The sequence below is a fragment of the Taudactylus pleione genome, unplaced genomic scaffold (genome assembly GCF_031769625.1).
Source record: "Taudactylus pleione unplaced genomic scaffold, aTauple2 ptg000441l, whole genome shotgun sequence".
Classification (NCBI taxonomy): Eukaryota; Metazoa; Chordata; class Amphibia; order Anura; family Myobatrachidae; genus Taudactylus; species Taudactylus pleione.
Window position 1 is genome coordinate 1,149,163 of NW_028284843.1, and position 15,915 is coordinate 1,165,077.

At 48.0% G+C, this 15,915-nt stretch overlaps 1 protein-coding gene across 3 annotated transcripts in view; it reads right to left on the reverse strand.

The window, feature by feature from the left end:
* MTOR (mechanistic target of rapamycin kinase) overlaps positions 1–15,915 on the reverse strand; it is a 393,475-nt gene that overhangs the window by 188,106 nt on the left and 189,454 nt on the right. For all 3 annotated transcript variants that reach the window (XM_088447807.1, XM_088447808.1, XM_088447806.1), the window contains exon 28: positions 2,377–2,516. In XM_088447807.1, coding sequence (XP_088303933.1) covers positions 2,377–2,516 — 140 coding nt within the window. The remainder of the gene's footprint in view (positions 1–2,376; positions 2,517–15,915) is intronic.

The window sequence follows — 15,915 nt, forward strand, 5'->3', positions numbered from 1 at the left end:
GTCAGTGGAGTGATACCTGTTACTTTATATAAGAAGTCAGTGGCGTGCTACCTCTTACTTTATATAAGATGTCAGTGGCGTGCTACCTGTTACTTTATATAAGAAGTCAGTGGCGTGCTACCTGTTACTTTATATAAGAAGTCAGTGGCGTGCTACCTGTTACTTTATATAAGAAGTCAGTGGCGTGCTACCTGTTACTTTATATAAGAAGTCAGTGGCGTGCTACCTGTTACTTTATATAAGAAGTCGGTGGCGTGCTACCTGTTACTTTATATAAGTCAGTGGCGTGCTACCTGTTACTTTATATAAGAAGTCAGTGGCGTTCTACCTGTTACTTTATATAAGAAGTCAGTGGCGTGCTACCTCTTACTTTATATAAGAAGTCAGTGGCATGCTGTTACTTTATATAATTAGTCAGTGGCGTGCTACCTCTTACTTTATATAAGAAGTCAGTGGCATGCTACCTGTTACTTTATATAAGAAGTCAGTGGCGTGCTACCTGTTACTTTATATAAGAAGTCAGTGGCGTGCTACCTATTACTTTATATAAGTCGTCAGTGGCGTGCTACCTGTTACTTTATATAAGGAGTCAGTGGCGTGCTACCTATTACTTTATATAAGAAGTCGGTGGCGTGCTACCTGTTACTTTATATAAGGAGTCAGTGGCGTGCTACCTGTTACTTTATATAAGAAGTCAGTGGCGTGCTGTTACTTTATATAAGGAGCCAGTGGCGTGCTACCTGTTACTTTATATAAGGAGTCAGTGGCGTGCTACCTGTTACTTTATATAAGAAGTCAGTGGCGTGCTACCAGTTACTTTATATAAGGATTCAGTGGCGTGCTACCTGTTACTTTATATAAGGAGTCAGTGGCGTGCTACCTGTTACTTTATATAAGGAGTCAGTGGCGTGCTACCTGTTACTTTATATAAGGAGTCAGTGGCATGCTGTTACTTTATATAAGGAGCCAGTGGCGTGCTACCTGTTACTTTATATAAGAAGTCAGTGGCGTGCTACCAGTTACTTTATATAAGGATTCAGTGGCGTGCTACCTGTTACTTTATATAAGGAGTCAGTGGCATGCTGTTACTTTATATAAGGAGCCAGTGGCGTGCTACCTGTTACTTTATATAAGAAGTCAGTGGCGTGCTACCTGTTACTTTATATAAGAAGTCAGTGGCGTGCTACCTGTAACTTTATATAAGAAGTCAGTGGCGTGCTACCTGTTACTTTATATAAGAAGTCAGTGGCGTGCTACCTGTTACTTTATATAAGAAGTCAGTGGCGTGCTACCTGTAACTTTATATGAGAAGTCAGTGGCGTGCTACCTGTTACTTTATATAAGAAGTCAGTGGCGTGCTACCTGTAACTTTATATGAGAAGTCAGTGGCGTGCTACCTGTAACTTTATATAAGCAGTCAGTGGCGTGCTACCTGTTACTTTATATAAGCAGTCAGTGGCGTGCTACCTGTTACTTTATATAAGAAGTCAGTGGCGTGCTACCTGTTACTTTATATAAGAAGTCAGTGGCGTGCTACCTGTTACTTTATATAAGGAGTCAGTGGCGTGCTGTTACTTTATATAAGGAGTCAGTGGCGTGCTACCTGTAACTTTATATAAGAAGTCAGTGGCGTGCTACCTGTTACTTTATATAAGCAGTCAGTGGCGTGCTACCTGTAACTTTATATAAGCAGTCAGTGGCGTGCTACCTGTTACTTTATATAAGAAGTCAGTGGCGTGCTACCTGTTACTTTATATAAGAAGTCAGTGGCGTGCTACCTGTTACTTTATATAAGGAGTCAGTGGCGTGCTGTTACTTTATATAAGGAGTCAGTGGCGTGCTACCTGTAACTTTATATAAGAAGTCAGTGGCGTGCTACCTGTTACTTTATATAAGAAGTCAGTGGCGTGCTACCTGTTACTTTATATAAGCAGTCAGTGGCGTGCTACCTGTAACTTTATATAAGAAGTCAGTGGCTGGCTACCTGTAACTTTATATAAGAAGTCAGTGGCGTGCTACCTGTTACTTTATATAAGAAGTCAGTGGCGTGTTACCTGGTACTTATGCTCAGTCTTCTCCTTTTCCTCTGTATAGTACATCATACAAGTTACCCTAGTAGCACCACATCCTGCCCTACACTGGTTAGGAACAAGTATAGTCCTCTCATCCTAACCCTCTGTCCCATGCTCAGTCTTCTCCTTTTCCTCTGTATAGTACATCATACAAGTTAACCTAGTAGCACCACATCCTGCCCTACACTGGTTAGGAACAAATATGGATACTGATCCTATAATGATAATAAGAAATGAGCATTGGTTCTAATCCTTACTACATCAGGTACATTACATTTCTAGAAGGGGATAAGAGATATCTCACCATTCTCCAAGAGCCTCCAGGCAACGCATTCGCCCCAAAATCAACTCTGAATCATCTTTGTTCACCTCAATCTTCTTTTCATAAGCAACAAGAGCATCTTCCCATTCATGGAGCTTCTCGTACCAGGTGGCCTGGATCTCCTGTGGAGGAAAAGATAGGGGAGTTAGTTACTGTGAGAATATGCCTTGTGTAAAAATATTCGTGGCTACAAATGCTGTTAGATATTATAATATATACTGAACAACATAGAACCCCCATCTATAATAAGACACTCATCCTGCCCACGACTATAATGTATTTGAAAATACGATGGCATAATAGATCTCAAGATTTATTTCCAAGACTATACCAAGATCTATCAGATAATAGAACAGCATCAACCAATCTCCATGGAAGGTTGTAGAAATGATCCGTTAAATTAAACATGTAATGCACTTAGAGTTAAGTATATCCCGTGCAGAAGAGAACCCACCATATGGGGAAAAAGCCCCAACTAACACTCCACGATTTCCGAGCAGATGTTGGTCAGGATCATGAGTAAGTCCAGGTGCCAGTGTGACAGAATTTGTTGAGAGACTTTAGATTCAAAATAGGGCAATGAGACCCATTTGGTTTCAGAATCAGAAACAAATTTGATTAATAACCCCTTCCCTGTTGCGTCACAGGAACGGGGATTATAACTCCTGACCTCAGGAGGGCACAAATAGCTTCTTGGAGGGCCTAAACTGGGTCTGAAGGAAGATTTGTACCAAAAAACTTCTGAGTGGGACGCCTCAGGAACGTGAGGGGGTATCTATGGGGGACCACTTCTCGAACCCAAGCATCCGTAGTTGTCTGATGCCAGGGGTAAGAAAACTGGAGAAGTCGACCTCCTACCCTGAGTTTCCCCAGGGGGAGGTTCGTTCCATCAGGCAGTGGGCTTATCGTCCGGCTGTCCAGGCTGGGCGTTTGCCTGACCAGTATTGGTCTGCGTTTCCTTGTGGGAAATATCGTGTCTGGAGAAAGACTGTCCCTTCGCACTCCCATGCAGGCGAAAGGACCAAAAGGACGACTGCCTATACTTAGGGGTAGACGCAGAGGGCAACCCAGCAGATTTAGAAGCTGCCAGAGCTGTCACTATGTTATCCAATTCTGGCCCAAACAGTACTTTCCCGACAAAAGGCAGAGACTCAAGGGCTCTCTTGGACCCTGTATCTGCCTTCCAGGTTCTTAGCCACAGGGTCCTCCGAGCAGCCACCGAGGTTGCAGATACTTTAGAAGCCAAAATACTGGCATCAATAACTGCTCCCTAACATACGCAGCTGCTTCTCACAATTGGCAGATATAAGACAGCTATTCTCTGGTAGCATCTAGTATAATATCTTCCAGAAACGTTGTCCATTCTTCCATAGCTTTGGCTACCCAGGCTACGGCCATAGGCGGCCTGGTAATAGCTCCAGATTATGAAAAAACTGACTTCAAATAGTGTTCAAGCTTTCTATCTGTAATTTCCTTAAGTGAGGAAGCGGCAGTAATACTGTAGGTAATGTAGAGTTCCGGATCAATCCTGCCACATAAGCATCTACACATGGGGGTACTTCCCATTTGTTAAACTCACCAGGTAAAAATGGGTATCGAGAAGTTAAATTCTTTGTCGCATGGAAGAGCCTAACTGGAGTACAACATGCTACAGACATGAGATCCATCAGTTGTTCAGACTGAGGGAAATAATCATTTGCCACTTTCTGATGCCTAAAGACCGGAGTCTGAGATTTAGGCGGAACCTCCTCTTCCTCTATACTTAGGGCAGATCTAACTGCTCTCACCAGAGAGGGACATCCACCGAGGACTGGTGGCCTTCCTCAACCGAGAAAGAACCCAAACTCTGAGAGTCTGATGATGACGTGCGAGGATCCTGAGGCAATGCCTGAAGGGACACTCTCTTATGCACTTGCTTTACCATCACTGGACTATTCGCTTGCATTACCTGCTGAGCAGCTATGATGGCAGCATACTCTGACTAGAGTGAGCATAACCATCAAACCAAAAAGGATTCATGGGAAACATATACATAGAAGGATGGAAATGATGTGGGTAACCCATAGTGGGAGGCAGGACCGTTGCAGGTGCCTGTGAAGCTGCTGCACACTCCACTAAATCTGACAAAACCTGACACCAAGAGGACACCCAAGGTGGTTCTTGTGCAGGTGCTGGTATATTGGAGAGGTGGCTGTTTACAACAGGCCCTACACAAACTATCTTGCACAAAATCCTGCTCTGACAAGCCTGCCGAACAGGATTTACATGATCCCAGCGTAGGAGGCTCAACCTCCTTTTTCCCCATGCTCTTAGACATAACAATGTATCACAGGTATATGGTATAAATGTAATGTGACAGTCTTCTCAAGTAAATGTTTGAAAAGACAAATGAAAAACCCCACACACCTCTCAGAGGGATGAGGAGAAACACAGTGATAGATATATCTGACAGTTTAGAAAATAAAAGGCAGTGTCAATACAGCAGCTAGCATCATAGTCACATACAATGCAAATATAACGTCATATGCAAATGTAATGCACATGGGCTCTGAATCAACTGACCAAACCCCCGGGGGCTTAGTAGGATATAGAGCACTGTATTCCTGACCCAAGGGAGAGGCCTACAGGGAGACTGACCCACACCTCTGAGAATAACTAGCTTTCAAAGTGCACCATAGGAAAACTGCGAGGGTCTAAATACACGAGGTGGTCATAAAAAACAAACCAGACGCAGGAACCCACACAAGAAGTTGCGTCTAGGTTGGGGAAGGAGCGGTTGGGGGAGCACTTATCTCTCCTAAGCTGCTTAACAGCACGGGCACGCTAGCCTCACAGTAGTAGACGCTTACTAGTGTGCTGCTAGTGCGTCTACTACTCATCCCTGGTGTCAGATGATACAGCTTCAGCGGTCTAAGTGAGGACGCAGCTCGTGGGCCCTCACTAGCAGAAACCTCAGGTGCGATTCCTACACCGGAAACCAGGACTGCAGCGCACGAATCCCCGACAAGCGAGGAATTGCCTTACTTTATCTCCTTGGATCCGTTTGCAGTCCGGGCCCCAGCGTCGCTGCTAAGCTTCGCGGGGACCCGCCGAAATTCCCCAGGTCCTTTTCAGGAACTGGTGTTTCGGCATCAGCTGAGGTAGTAGTCGTAGTACATGCGTCCCTTTGGAAGCTTAGTACTAACTTAACCCAGTAGTATATAAAAAACTAAAATAAATCAAAAAAATAAAAAAGCCTAGGACCTAAGCAGTCCTGCTGTTATGACTGGTGCATCTGGATACCTGCCGCACCAAACAAAAAAACTGAATGTCTGGTGGCTGGGGGCGGGGTATATAGGGAGGAGGTCCTGTGCATGCTGGGAGATTAACAAGATGTAGCGATTACTCCAACTACATATCCCATGGTATCCCTGTGGACCCTATGAAATAATATGAGATATGGTAAGAACTTACCCTTGTTATCTCTATTTCTACAAAGTCCATAGGGTTCCACAGGATACCTTGGGGTATAGGTGATGACGTCAGTCTTCAGGCACCACAGAGTTAAAGTTTTCAGCCTCCAAGGATGCATCTGGGTCCCTCTCCTATACCCCGCCCCCGGGCCAAGGCATCTCAGTTACGTCACAAGCCATAGGCCGGAGGAGAAGAAAGAGAGAGAAGAAAAAAATCTGGACACTCACAAGAATCACATTCTCACCATAGGGAGACGGAAAAACCGGTGACCAGAATAAAGCCCATCTGCAGTACAGGTGCAACAGGGCGGGAGTCCTGTGGAACCCTATGGACTTCGTAGAAATAGTGATAACAAGGGTAAGTTCTTACCATATCTCATATTTTCTACTTCAGGGTCCATAGGGTATCCACAGGATACCTTGGGGATGTCCCAAAGCAGTATCCTTTAAGGGTGGGGACGCTCCTGTGCTGAGAGGAGAATCCGCCGCCCGAAGGAAGCATCCTGAGAGGCAAAGATATCAAAAGCGTAATACCTCACAAAGGTACAGACAGAAGACTACGTAGCAGCCTTGCAGATCTGAACTGCAGAGGCACCACGTCTAGCTGCGAACGAAGGACCCACAGACCTAGTGGAATGAGCCCTCACCAAGGAGGAAACTGGAAGACCTTCATGAAGATAAGCTTCTGAAATTGCCATACGAATCCAGCCTGCCAAAGTCTACTTTGAAGCAGGCAAACCCTTTTTACGGAAGCCATAGAGGACAAACAAGGCGTCCGACTTCCTAAAAGAAGAAGTGTGGTCAACATAAATTCTCAATGCCCGCACAACATCCCAAGTGGCGTCACCCACTGAAAGTCCAGGTGAATTGAAAGCCGGCACAACAATTTCTTCATTGATGTGAAAACTGGATACCACTTCGGGAAGGAATCCCGGACGAGTGCGAAGCACCGCCCTATTCCTATGAAAAATCAGAAAAAGGGGTCTACAAGAGAGAACCCCTAAATCCGAAATCCTTCTGGCCGAGGCAATGGCCAGAAGGAACATGGTTTTAGCTGTAAGCCATTTAAAGTCCACTGAGTCCAGTGGTTCAAACGGCGGTCCCTAGAGAACTCTCAGGACCACAGCCCAATTCCAAGGCGCCACCGGTGGAACAAAAGGTGGCTGAATGCGAAGAACACCTCGCATAAAGGTGTGCACATCAGAGAGCGCAGCAATCCTACGATGAAACCAGACTGACAGGGCAGACACCTGCACTTTCAGAGAAGCCAGGCGAAGCCCATGATCCAGTCCAGCCTGTAGGAAAGCCAACACCCTAGACAGGCGGAACTCCCTAAGGGAATACCCTCTAGGTCTACACCACACGATGGTAGATTCTTGCCGAGGAAGGTTTACGAGCTCTTAATATGGTTTGCACCACGGAGCTAGAAAAACCCTCTGGACCTTAGCATGACCGTTTCAACAGCCACACCGAGTCAGGTCCGGGTGAACACAAGGACCCTGTGACAGCAGATTCGGTCGTAATGGTAACCTCAGAGGAACGTCTACTGACAGACTCTGGAGGTCGGAGAACCAGTGCCGTCTGGGCCACTCGGAAGCTATCAACAGTAGCGTACCTCCTTCTTGATTTGAATTTCCGTAATACCCGCGGAAGAAGGGAAAACGGAGGGAAAAGGTAGGCAAACTGGAACGTCTACTAGACGGACAGGGCATACACCAGAGACGTTTTTTCGTCTCATGTTCAAGACCCGTACACCGGCAACTTGTTGCTGTGCCGGGACGCCATGAGGTCTATCTCTGGAAGACCCCACTTGTCCACCAGACTCCGAAAGACGTCCTGGTGTACAGACCACTCTCCCGGTTCCTCCTTGCTGGTTTAAATAGGCCACCGTGGTGGCGTTGTCCGACGGGACCTGCACAGGGTGACCCTGGAGAACCGGCTGTGCCCGCTGGAGAGCTCTTGACACCGCATGGAGCTCCAAAATGTTTATTGGAAGCTCCGCTACCGCCCGAGTCCACCTGCCCTGAAACAAGTGTGGACCCGTGACAGCTCCCCAGCACCGGAGACTGGCGTCCGTTGTTAACAGGACCCAGTTCGCCACCCAGAACGGGCGACCCTTGTTGAGGTGGGTCGTCTGCAAACACCAGGTTAGAGACAGACGAACATCCGGAGTGAGCCCCATCGTCTGGGACTTGAGACATTGAGGCAATCCATTCCATCTGGACCGGATCAATAGCAGCAGAGGTTTGGAGCGAAATTTTGCGTACTCCACCATGTCGAATACCGACACCATTGAGCCCAATAACCTCTTTGTCAAGTGTATCGACCCTCGACGACACTGCAGACAACTGCGCACCCTCAACTACAAAGCAAGGATCTTTTCCTCCATCACAAAGATCCACTGCTGCCTGGAGTCCAATAAGGCCCCGAGGTGCAGGATCCTCTGAGACGGGGTGAGAGTGGACCTCTGCCAGTTTGTCAACCAGCCGTGACGTTGCAGTATCGCAATCGTCAGATCCAGATGGTATAAAAGAAGCTCTGGAGACCCCGCTATCAACAGGAGGTCGTCCAGATAAGGCAACAGTCGGACTCCCTGCGTCCGCAGGAGAGCCGCCATGACCGCCATGACCTTGGTGAATACCCATGGAGCAGTCACCAGGCCAAAAGGCAGTGCCCGGAACTGGAAATGTTCATTGCAGATTGCCAATCTGAGGAACTGCTGATGGCGCAAAAGAATAGGGACATGCAGGTAAGCGTCCTGGATGTCCAATGACACCATGTAGTCCCCAGGTTCCAGTGCCAGAATAATGTACTGCAGGGTCTCCATCCGAAACAGAGGCACCCTCAAGGACTTGTTGAGGGCCTTTAGGTTTAGTATTGAACGGTAAGACCCATTGGGTTTCTGCACCAAAAATAGAATGGAATAGAAACCCAGGCCCCTCTGGGAAATTGGAACATGCACTGAAACTCCGGCCTGGAGCATAATGTGCAAAACCTTCCGCAGTACCGAGGCTTTGCTCTGGTCTAGCGGAAGGCCTGTCCCGAAAGGAGAGGGCATACCCGTGAGAGACCACCTCCTGAACCCAAGTGTCTGTCGTAGTCCTCGACCAGCACCGGGCGAACTGAAGCAGGCGCCCCCCACTTTGGTGTCCCCCAAAAGGAGGCCTGGACCGTCAGGCCGCAGGTTTGTTATCTGACCTAGGAGCCGGACGTCTGGTACTCCAGACCTGTTTCTTGGGCTTGGACAATTTCTTGGTCCCAGCCTTCCGTGGAAAGGACTGTACTTTAGGCCTACCTTGGGCCCTGTGAGGCCGAAAGGACGACCCACCAGCACTAGAAGGAATCGTAGCAGACGGAAGACATGCAGATTTTGCTGCTGCCAACGTAACTACAATTTTGTCCAGATCTGGACCAAATAGTACCTGTCCAGACCTTCTAATCCCTTTTTGGAATCCGCGTCCGCTTTCCAAGAACGCAACCATAAGGTGCGACGAGCAGCCACGGCTGCAGAGGAGATCCTAGAGGTGAGCATACAAATATCTAAGGCCGCTTCATTAATGTAAGTGGCCGAGTCTCGGAGATTGCCCACCAACTCGGTCTGTTCAGCCGAACAGTCAGAGTCCAAAGACGCCTCCAAATTATCCGCCCAGCGCTCCATAGCTCTGGCTACCCAACACACGGCCAGAGCCGGTCTGGATGCTTCCCTGCAAGTGAATAAACGGATTTGAGGCAGATCTCCACTTTGCGGTCAGTGACATCCTTCAAGGATGACATCGAAGGCATAGGCAACATGGCACCTTTGACTAGGCGTGTGACATGTGAATCCACTTGCGTAAAGGATTCTCGCTTAGAAAAAGAATTGACCGCAAACGGATAAGCCACGGCTAAGCGTCTCTGGGGCTGAAACCGTTTACCTGGATTTTTCCACGCCTCCTCTAAATGATCCACTAATTGATCAGAAAGAGGGAACACCGTAGCCTCACCCTTAATATCCTTAAAAAGGCATATATGAATGTGGCCACCAAAGGATCAATATCCTCAATAACTAAAGCCGAGCGGACCGCTCGAATAAGACCAGGGATATACACCTTGGACTTAGCGTCCGGCTCTTTGGTACGGAGAGGTTCTTGGTCAGATAGATCCAGAATCTCCCAATGATCTGACGTCTCGTCGTCATCCCCATAAGGAGCAGATAAAGACGCCAATGGCCGTTATGAGGCCGCAACACAGACTCCCCCTGTAAAACATCTGACAAATGCTGAACCGATGTAGTTAGAGTATTAACCCACGCAGGCTCCAGAGAAACCTGGGAAGGGACAGGGAGACTGTGGGGTACCATCAATTGTCTTGGGAACTCCCGCATGGGTGACGACACCACTGACTGCTGGGACAAACCCGTCTGGGTAAACGCAGGTGGAGGAGCTAGCTGGCCCACAAGGGTTGTAAGCGTCTTAGCGAAACAAGCCCAGGGAGGTTCCTGTACCGGGACCATAATCGGCCGTGACAGTGCCAGGCACTGGGGACATAACCCCTCCGCGTTACCCTCCCCCTCCGCTATTGGTACCTTACATTTAGTACACATGAGCTTGAGAGGAAAATCAGACATGATGGTAAGTATGTGACACTCACACCTATACGTATTGGTATAGTGTGAATAACACCCTGCACACCGCGCACCGCAAGGGCTTTGAGCAGAGCAAGATCAGGGACAGTAATAAAGCTGACAGTAGAAAGTGAAAGTACAGACAGCAGGCTAGCAGTTCAGTCACATACAATGCAGAAGAAACAAATCCCTGCACTATTAGCACTGATTCTCAACTACTCAGACCCTCAGGCTAGTAGGACTCAGCGCTGCATACACTGACCTGTGACAAACAGAGGAGAGGTATGCTGGGGGACCCAGACCGCAATGCCACCGCTCACAGGCTTCCAGCAGTGTTCACCATGCTTCAAAGATGGCCACCGAGGAGCAGATGAAGGAGGCCGGCCTGGGGAGGACAGCTCACACTGTGGCCAATCAGGCAGAGCAGAGGCTGTGTGCAGCAGGGGAGGCGCCGGCTGTGAGACAGGGAAAGCGCGCTCCCCTGGCATGCATTTAACCCCTGGGACGCCGCAGCGCATGCCGCTCAGCAGCGGCCCGCTATCCCAGGGGGTAGTGGAAGCGCAGGTTGGTCGCCTGGCTCCACGCTGCAGCCAGTCCCCAGGGAGCCCCCTGCCTGGGGACTCAAGACCATGTGACCAGCGGGGACCCACCGCGGGACCCCGCTGCTTACCTGCTATCCCCTTGGATCCGGCCATGGTCCAAAACATCTGGGGACACCGCTAGCCGTGACCCCAGATGTCTACCAGCATCCCCAGATCAGTACCGGCGTTCTGGTACCGGCGGGGTGTAGGGGAGACGGCATGGACGTCAGTACTGACTGTCCATGCTGTACTCCCAAATGTGCCGCCAGCACTGCCTTTAAAAGAAACTTCAGGGGCTCTTCATAGCCCCCCTCTGCACAGTGCCTCCGACTCCAGCCAGGCACCGACGAAACTGAGATGCCTTGGCCCGGGGGCGGGGTATAGGAGAGGGACCCAGATGCATCCTGGGAGGCTGAAAACTTTAACTCTGTGGTGCCTGAAGACTGACGTCATCACCAATACCCCAAGGTATCCTGTGGATACCCTATGGACCCTGAAGTAGAAATAGAGGTGTACATAAATAGTGTGTGGAATACCCAGGGACTGGTACTGTCGCAGTATGCAAGGGCTAAATACTTAGGCCAAACATTGCGCGTACAATGGTGTCTTACATTATGTATGGGCCTGTACAATTACCTGTGGTCTATATATAGTAAGTCACACTAGGTATACTGTATATAACTGACCTATCGTGGTGTACTCACTACAATCAGTGGCAGGTTATATACTAGTGAGTACACCACAATAGGTCAGTTATATATAGCTAGTGTGACTGTGTCTAGTGACTCATTACTTACATGTTTGTGCGGCTGATGTACTATGTCAGTACCAGTCCCTGGGTATTGCACAGACTATTTCTGGTCACCTCTTATTTTAAATCTATATTTCACAATTTTAAGGGTTTTTGTAGGAATTTCTAATATTTTGAGTTATCAATAAAAGTTCCGTTTTATATCTCAGCGTGACCAGCGCACCTGCAGCTACCATTGGCGTTATTCCCGTGGTCGCTATATACTGTGGTAAAAGGCGGCACTTCTTCACGTCATTACTGTGTATAATAAATACAGAGAGTGACGATAACCTTTGTGGTTGCTCTTTTTCTATAAGATAACATATGATGACAGTGGGGGCTTTCCTTTTAAATGATCGTGATTTCTAATGGAACCATATTCATAGTTAAGCACCAAATGAGAGGGAAATCAGCTTGGCAGGTTGGGAGTCTTTGTACCAATTGAAGGTATGAGATGCATAAACACTTCTCCCAAGCAGGCTCCACAATAACAGCCAACACCTCCGTCAGCACCAGGGACTGACCATCAGAGGGAGGGAATGCCAGGCAGCACCAGGGACTGACCATCAGAGGGAGGGAATGCCAGGCAGCACCAGGGACTGACCCTCAGAGGGAGGAAATGCCAGGCAGCACTAGTGACTGACCCTCAGAGGGAGGAAATGCCAGGCAGCACCAGGGACTGACCATCAGAGGGAGGAAATGCCAGGCAGCACCAGGGACTGACCATCAGAGGGAGGGAATGCCAGGCAGCACCAGGGACTGACCCTCAGAGGGAGGAAATGCCAGGCAGCACTAGTGACTGACCCTCAGAGGGAGGAAATGCCAGGCAGCACCAGGGACTGACCCTCAGAGGGAGGAAATGCCAGGCTGCACCAGGGACTGACCCTCAGAGGGAGCAAATGCCAGGCAGTACCAGGGACTGACCATCAGAGGGAGGGAATGCCAGGCAGCACCAGGGACTGACCATCAGAGGGAGGAAATGCCAGGCAGCACCAGGGACTGACCATCAGAGGGAGGAAATGCCAGGCAGCACCAGAGAATGACCCTCAGAGGGAGGAAATGCCAGGCAGCACCAGGGACTCAGAGGGAGGCAGCACCAGGGACTGACCATCAGAGGGAGGAAATCCCAGGCAGCACCAGAGAATGACCCTCAGAGGGAGGAAATGCCAGGCAGCACCAAGGACTGACCCTCAGAGGGAGCAAATGCCAGGCAGCACCAAGGACTGACCCTCAGAGGGAGGAAATGCCAGGCAGCACCAGGGACTGACCCTCAGAGGGAGGAAATGCCAGGCAGCACCAGGGACTGACCCTCAGAGGGAGGAAATGCTAGGCAGCACCAGAGACTGACCCTCAGAGGGAGGAAATGCCAGGCAGCACCAGGGACTGACCTTCAGAGGGAGGAAACGCCAGGCAGCACCAGGGACTGACCCTCAGAGGGAGGAAACGCCAGGCAGCACCAGGGACTGACCCTCAGATGGAGGAAACGCCAAGCAGCACCAGAGACTGACCCTCAGAGGGAGGAAATGCCAGGCAGCACCAGTGACTGACCCTCAGAGGGAGGAAATGCCAGGCAGCACCAGGGACTGACCCTCAGAGGGAGGCAGCACCAGGGACTGACCCTCAGAGGGAGGAAATTCCAGGCAGTACTTGAGACTGACCCTCAGAGGGAGGAAATGCCAGGCAGCACCAGGGACTGACCCTCAGAGGGAGGGAATGCCAGGCAGCACCAGTGACTGACCCTCAGAGGGAGGAAATGCCAGGCAGTACTAGAGACTGACCCTCAGAGGGAGGAAATGCCAGGCAGCACCAGGGACTGACCCTCAGAGGGAGGGAATGCCAGGCAGCACCAGAGACTGACCCTCAGGGGGAGGTAATGCCAGGCAGCACCATAATTCATAATATATTATATTCCACAAATCATTATATGCCACACAACTTTATCCCCAATTCATAATTATGCTACACATCAATGCCTCCAATAAGCCACACATTTGCGCCCCAATGCATAATATGCCACGCATTTCTGCCCCCAAAAACATAACAGAAATTTGTGCCTCAATACATAATATACCACACATTTGTGCCCCAATACATAATATACCACACGTGTGTCCCAATACATATGCCACACAGCTGTGCACCAAAGTTATTGTATGCCACATAGCCATGAATTATGCCAAACAATGCTCCTAATACACCTGTGCCCCAAATTATTTATATGCCATACAGCTATGCTCCCAATACATTATGCAACACATCCATGCCCCAATATATTTATGCCACAGATCTGTGCACCAATATATGTCAGTACTTATTACACCCCCACACATCCTTTTTTTTGTGGACTCAGTCTAAAGCTGCCTAATGTAAGCACCCTCCCTGGATGGATAGATATGAGATAGACATATAGACAGTGCAGCCTCTATTTGCTATATACCTAGGAGGGCACCGTGGCTGTTGCCCCTATGTGGGAAAATATTATATATATATATATATATATGTATGAAATTATTCTGGTTTCTTTTTGCATAAGACATTAGGAAAAGAAAGTTTGTTTTCCTCACTAGAGTCCTTCTGGTTGAGGGTTGATGAGATTAAGGGATTCTTTGGGTAAAGACGTATAAACATGGCTAGAGAGCTGTGGTTTAGGGGCACGTCAGGGGGTCTCCAGGGTGGATCGAGTTGAAGAAAACACAGTCACACTGTCCAGCATTGCTCCAGAGACGTCTATCTGCTGAGGTCACTGCTACTTGCCCCATGTATTGAAGATTAACGCTCTGGAGATATCTCAAATCATCAGAGAAAGCCAGAGCTGCTACTGAGGGGCTGCGAGGGGCTGCAGGTCACCCACCTTCTGGTGCCTCACACAATGATGTTATTGACAGAGAGCAGTGGAGAGAGGGAGAAGTAATCTGAGGACGTCATTTACACCAGGCGCAGAGCCCACAGGAGTAATTACAGCTGCCCCCTCTCATCCTCATCCCAGTGGTTCCAGTATAGTGACTTTACTCTTATCCCCTATCCTTCCTTCCTTCTCGCTTCAGTAATACACCCCTTGTCTGTTTCATACTTCTCATGCATATCCCCCCATGTTTCTTTAGCAGACAAAAACTTTTGACCAAACCACACAGCGTGTGTGTATATTATTCTTCTGTACACACATACAGCAGGACACAGCGTGTGTATATTATTCTTCTGTATACACATAAAGCAGGACACAGCGTGTGTATATTAATCTTCTGTATACACATAAAGCAGGACACAGCGTATGTATATTATTATTATGTATACACATACAGCAGGACACAGCATGTGTGTATATTATTCTTCTGTATACACATAAAGCAGGACACAGCGTGTGTATATTATTATTATGTATACACATAAAGCAGGACACAGCTTGTGTATATTATTATTCTGTATACACATACAGCAGGACACAGCGTGTGTATATTATTATGTATACACATACAGCAGGAAACAGCGTGTGTATATTATTATTATGTATACACATACAGCAGGATACAGCGTGTGTATATTATTATTATGTATACACATACAGCAGGACACAGCTTGTGTATATTATTATTATGTATACACATACAGCAGGACACAGCGTGTGTATATTATTCTTCTGTATACACAAAGCAGGACACAGCGTGTGTGTATATTATTCTTCTGTATACACATAAAGCAGGACACAGCATGTGTATATTATTCTTCTGTATACACATAAAGCAGGACACAGCATGTGTGTATATTATTCTTCTGTATACACATACAGCAGGACACAGCGTGTGTATATTATTCTTCTGTATACACATACAGCAGGACACAGCTTGTGTGTATATTATTCTTCTGTATACACATAAAGCAGGACACAGCGTGTGTATATTATTCTTCTGTATACACATAAAGCAGGACACAGCATGTGTGTATATTATTCTTCTGTATACACATAAAGCAGGACACAGCGTGTGTATATTATTCTTCTGTATACACATAAAGCAGGACACAGCGTGTGTATATTATTCTTCTGTATACACATAAAGCAGGACACAGCGTGTGTGTATATTATTCTTCAGTATACACATA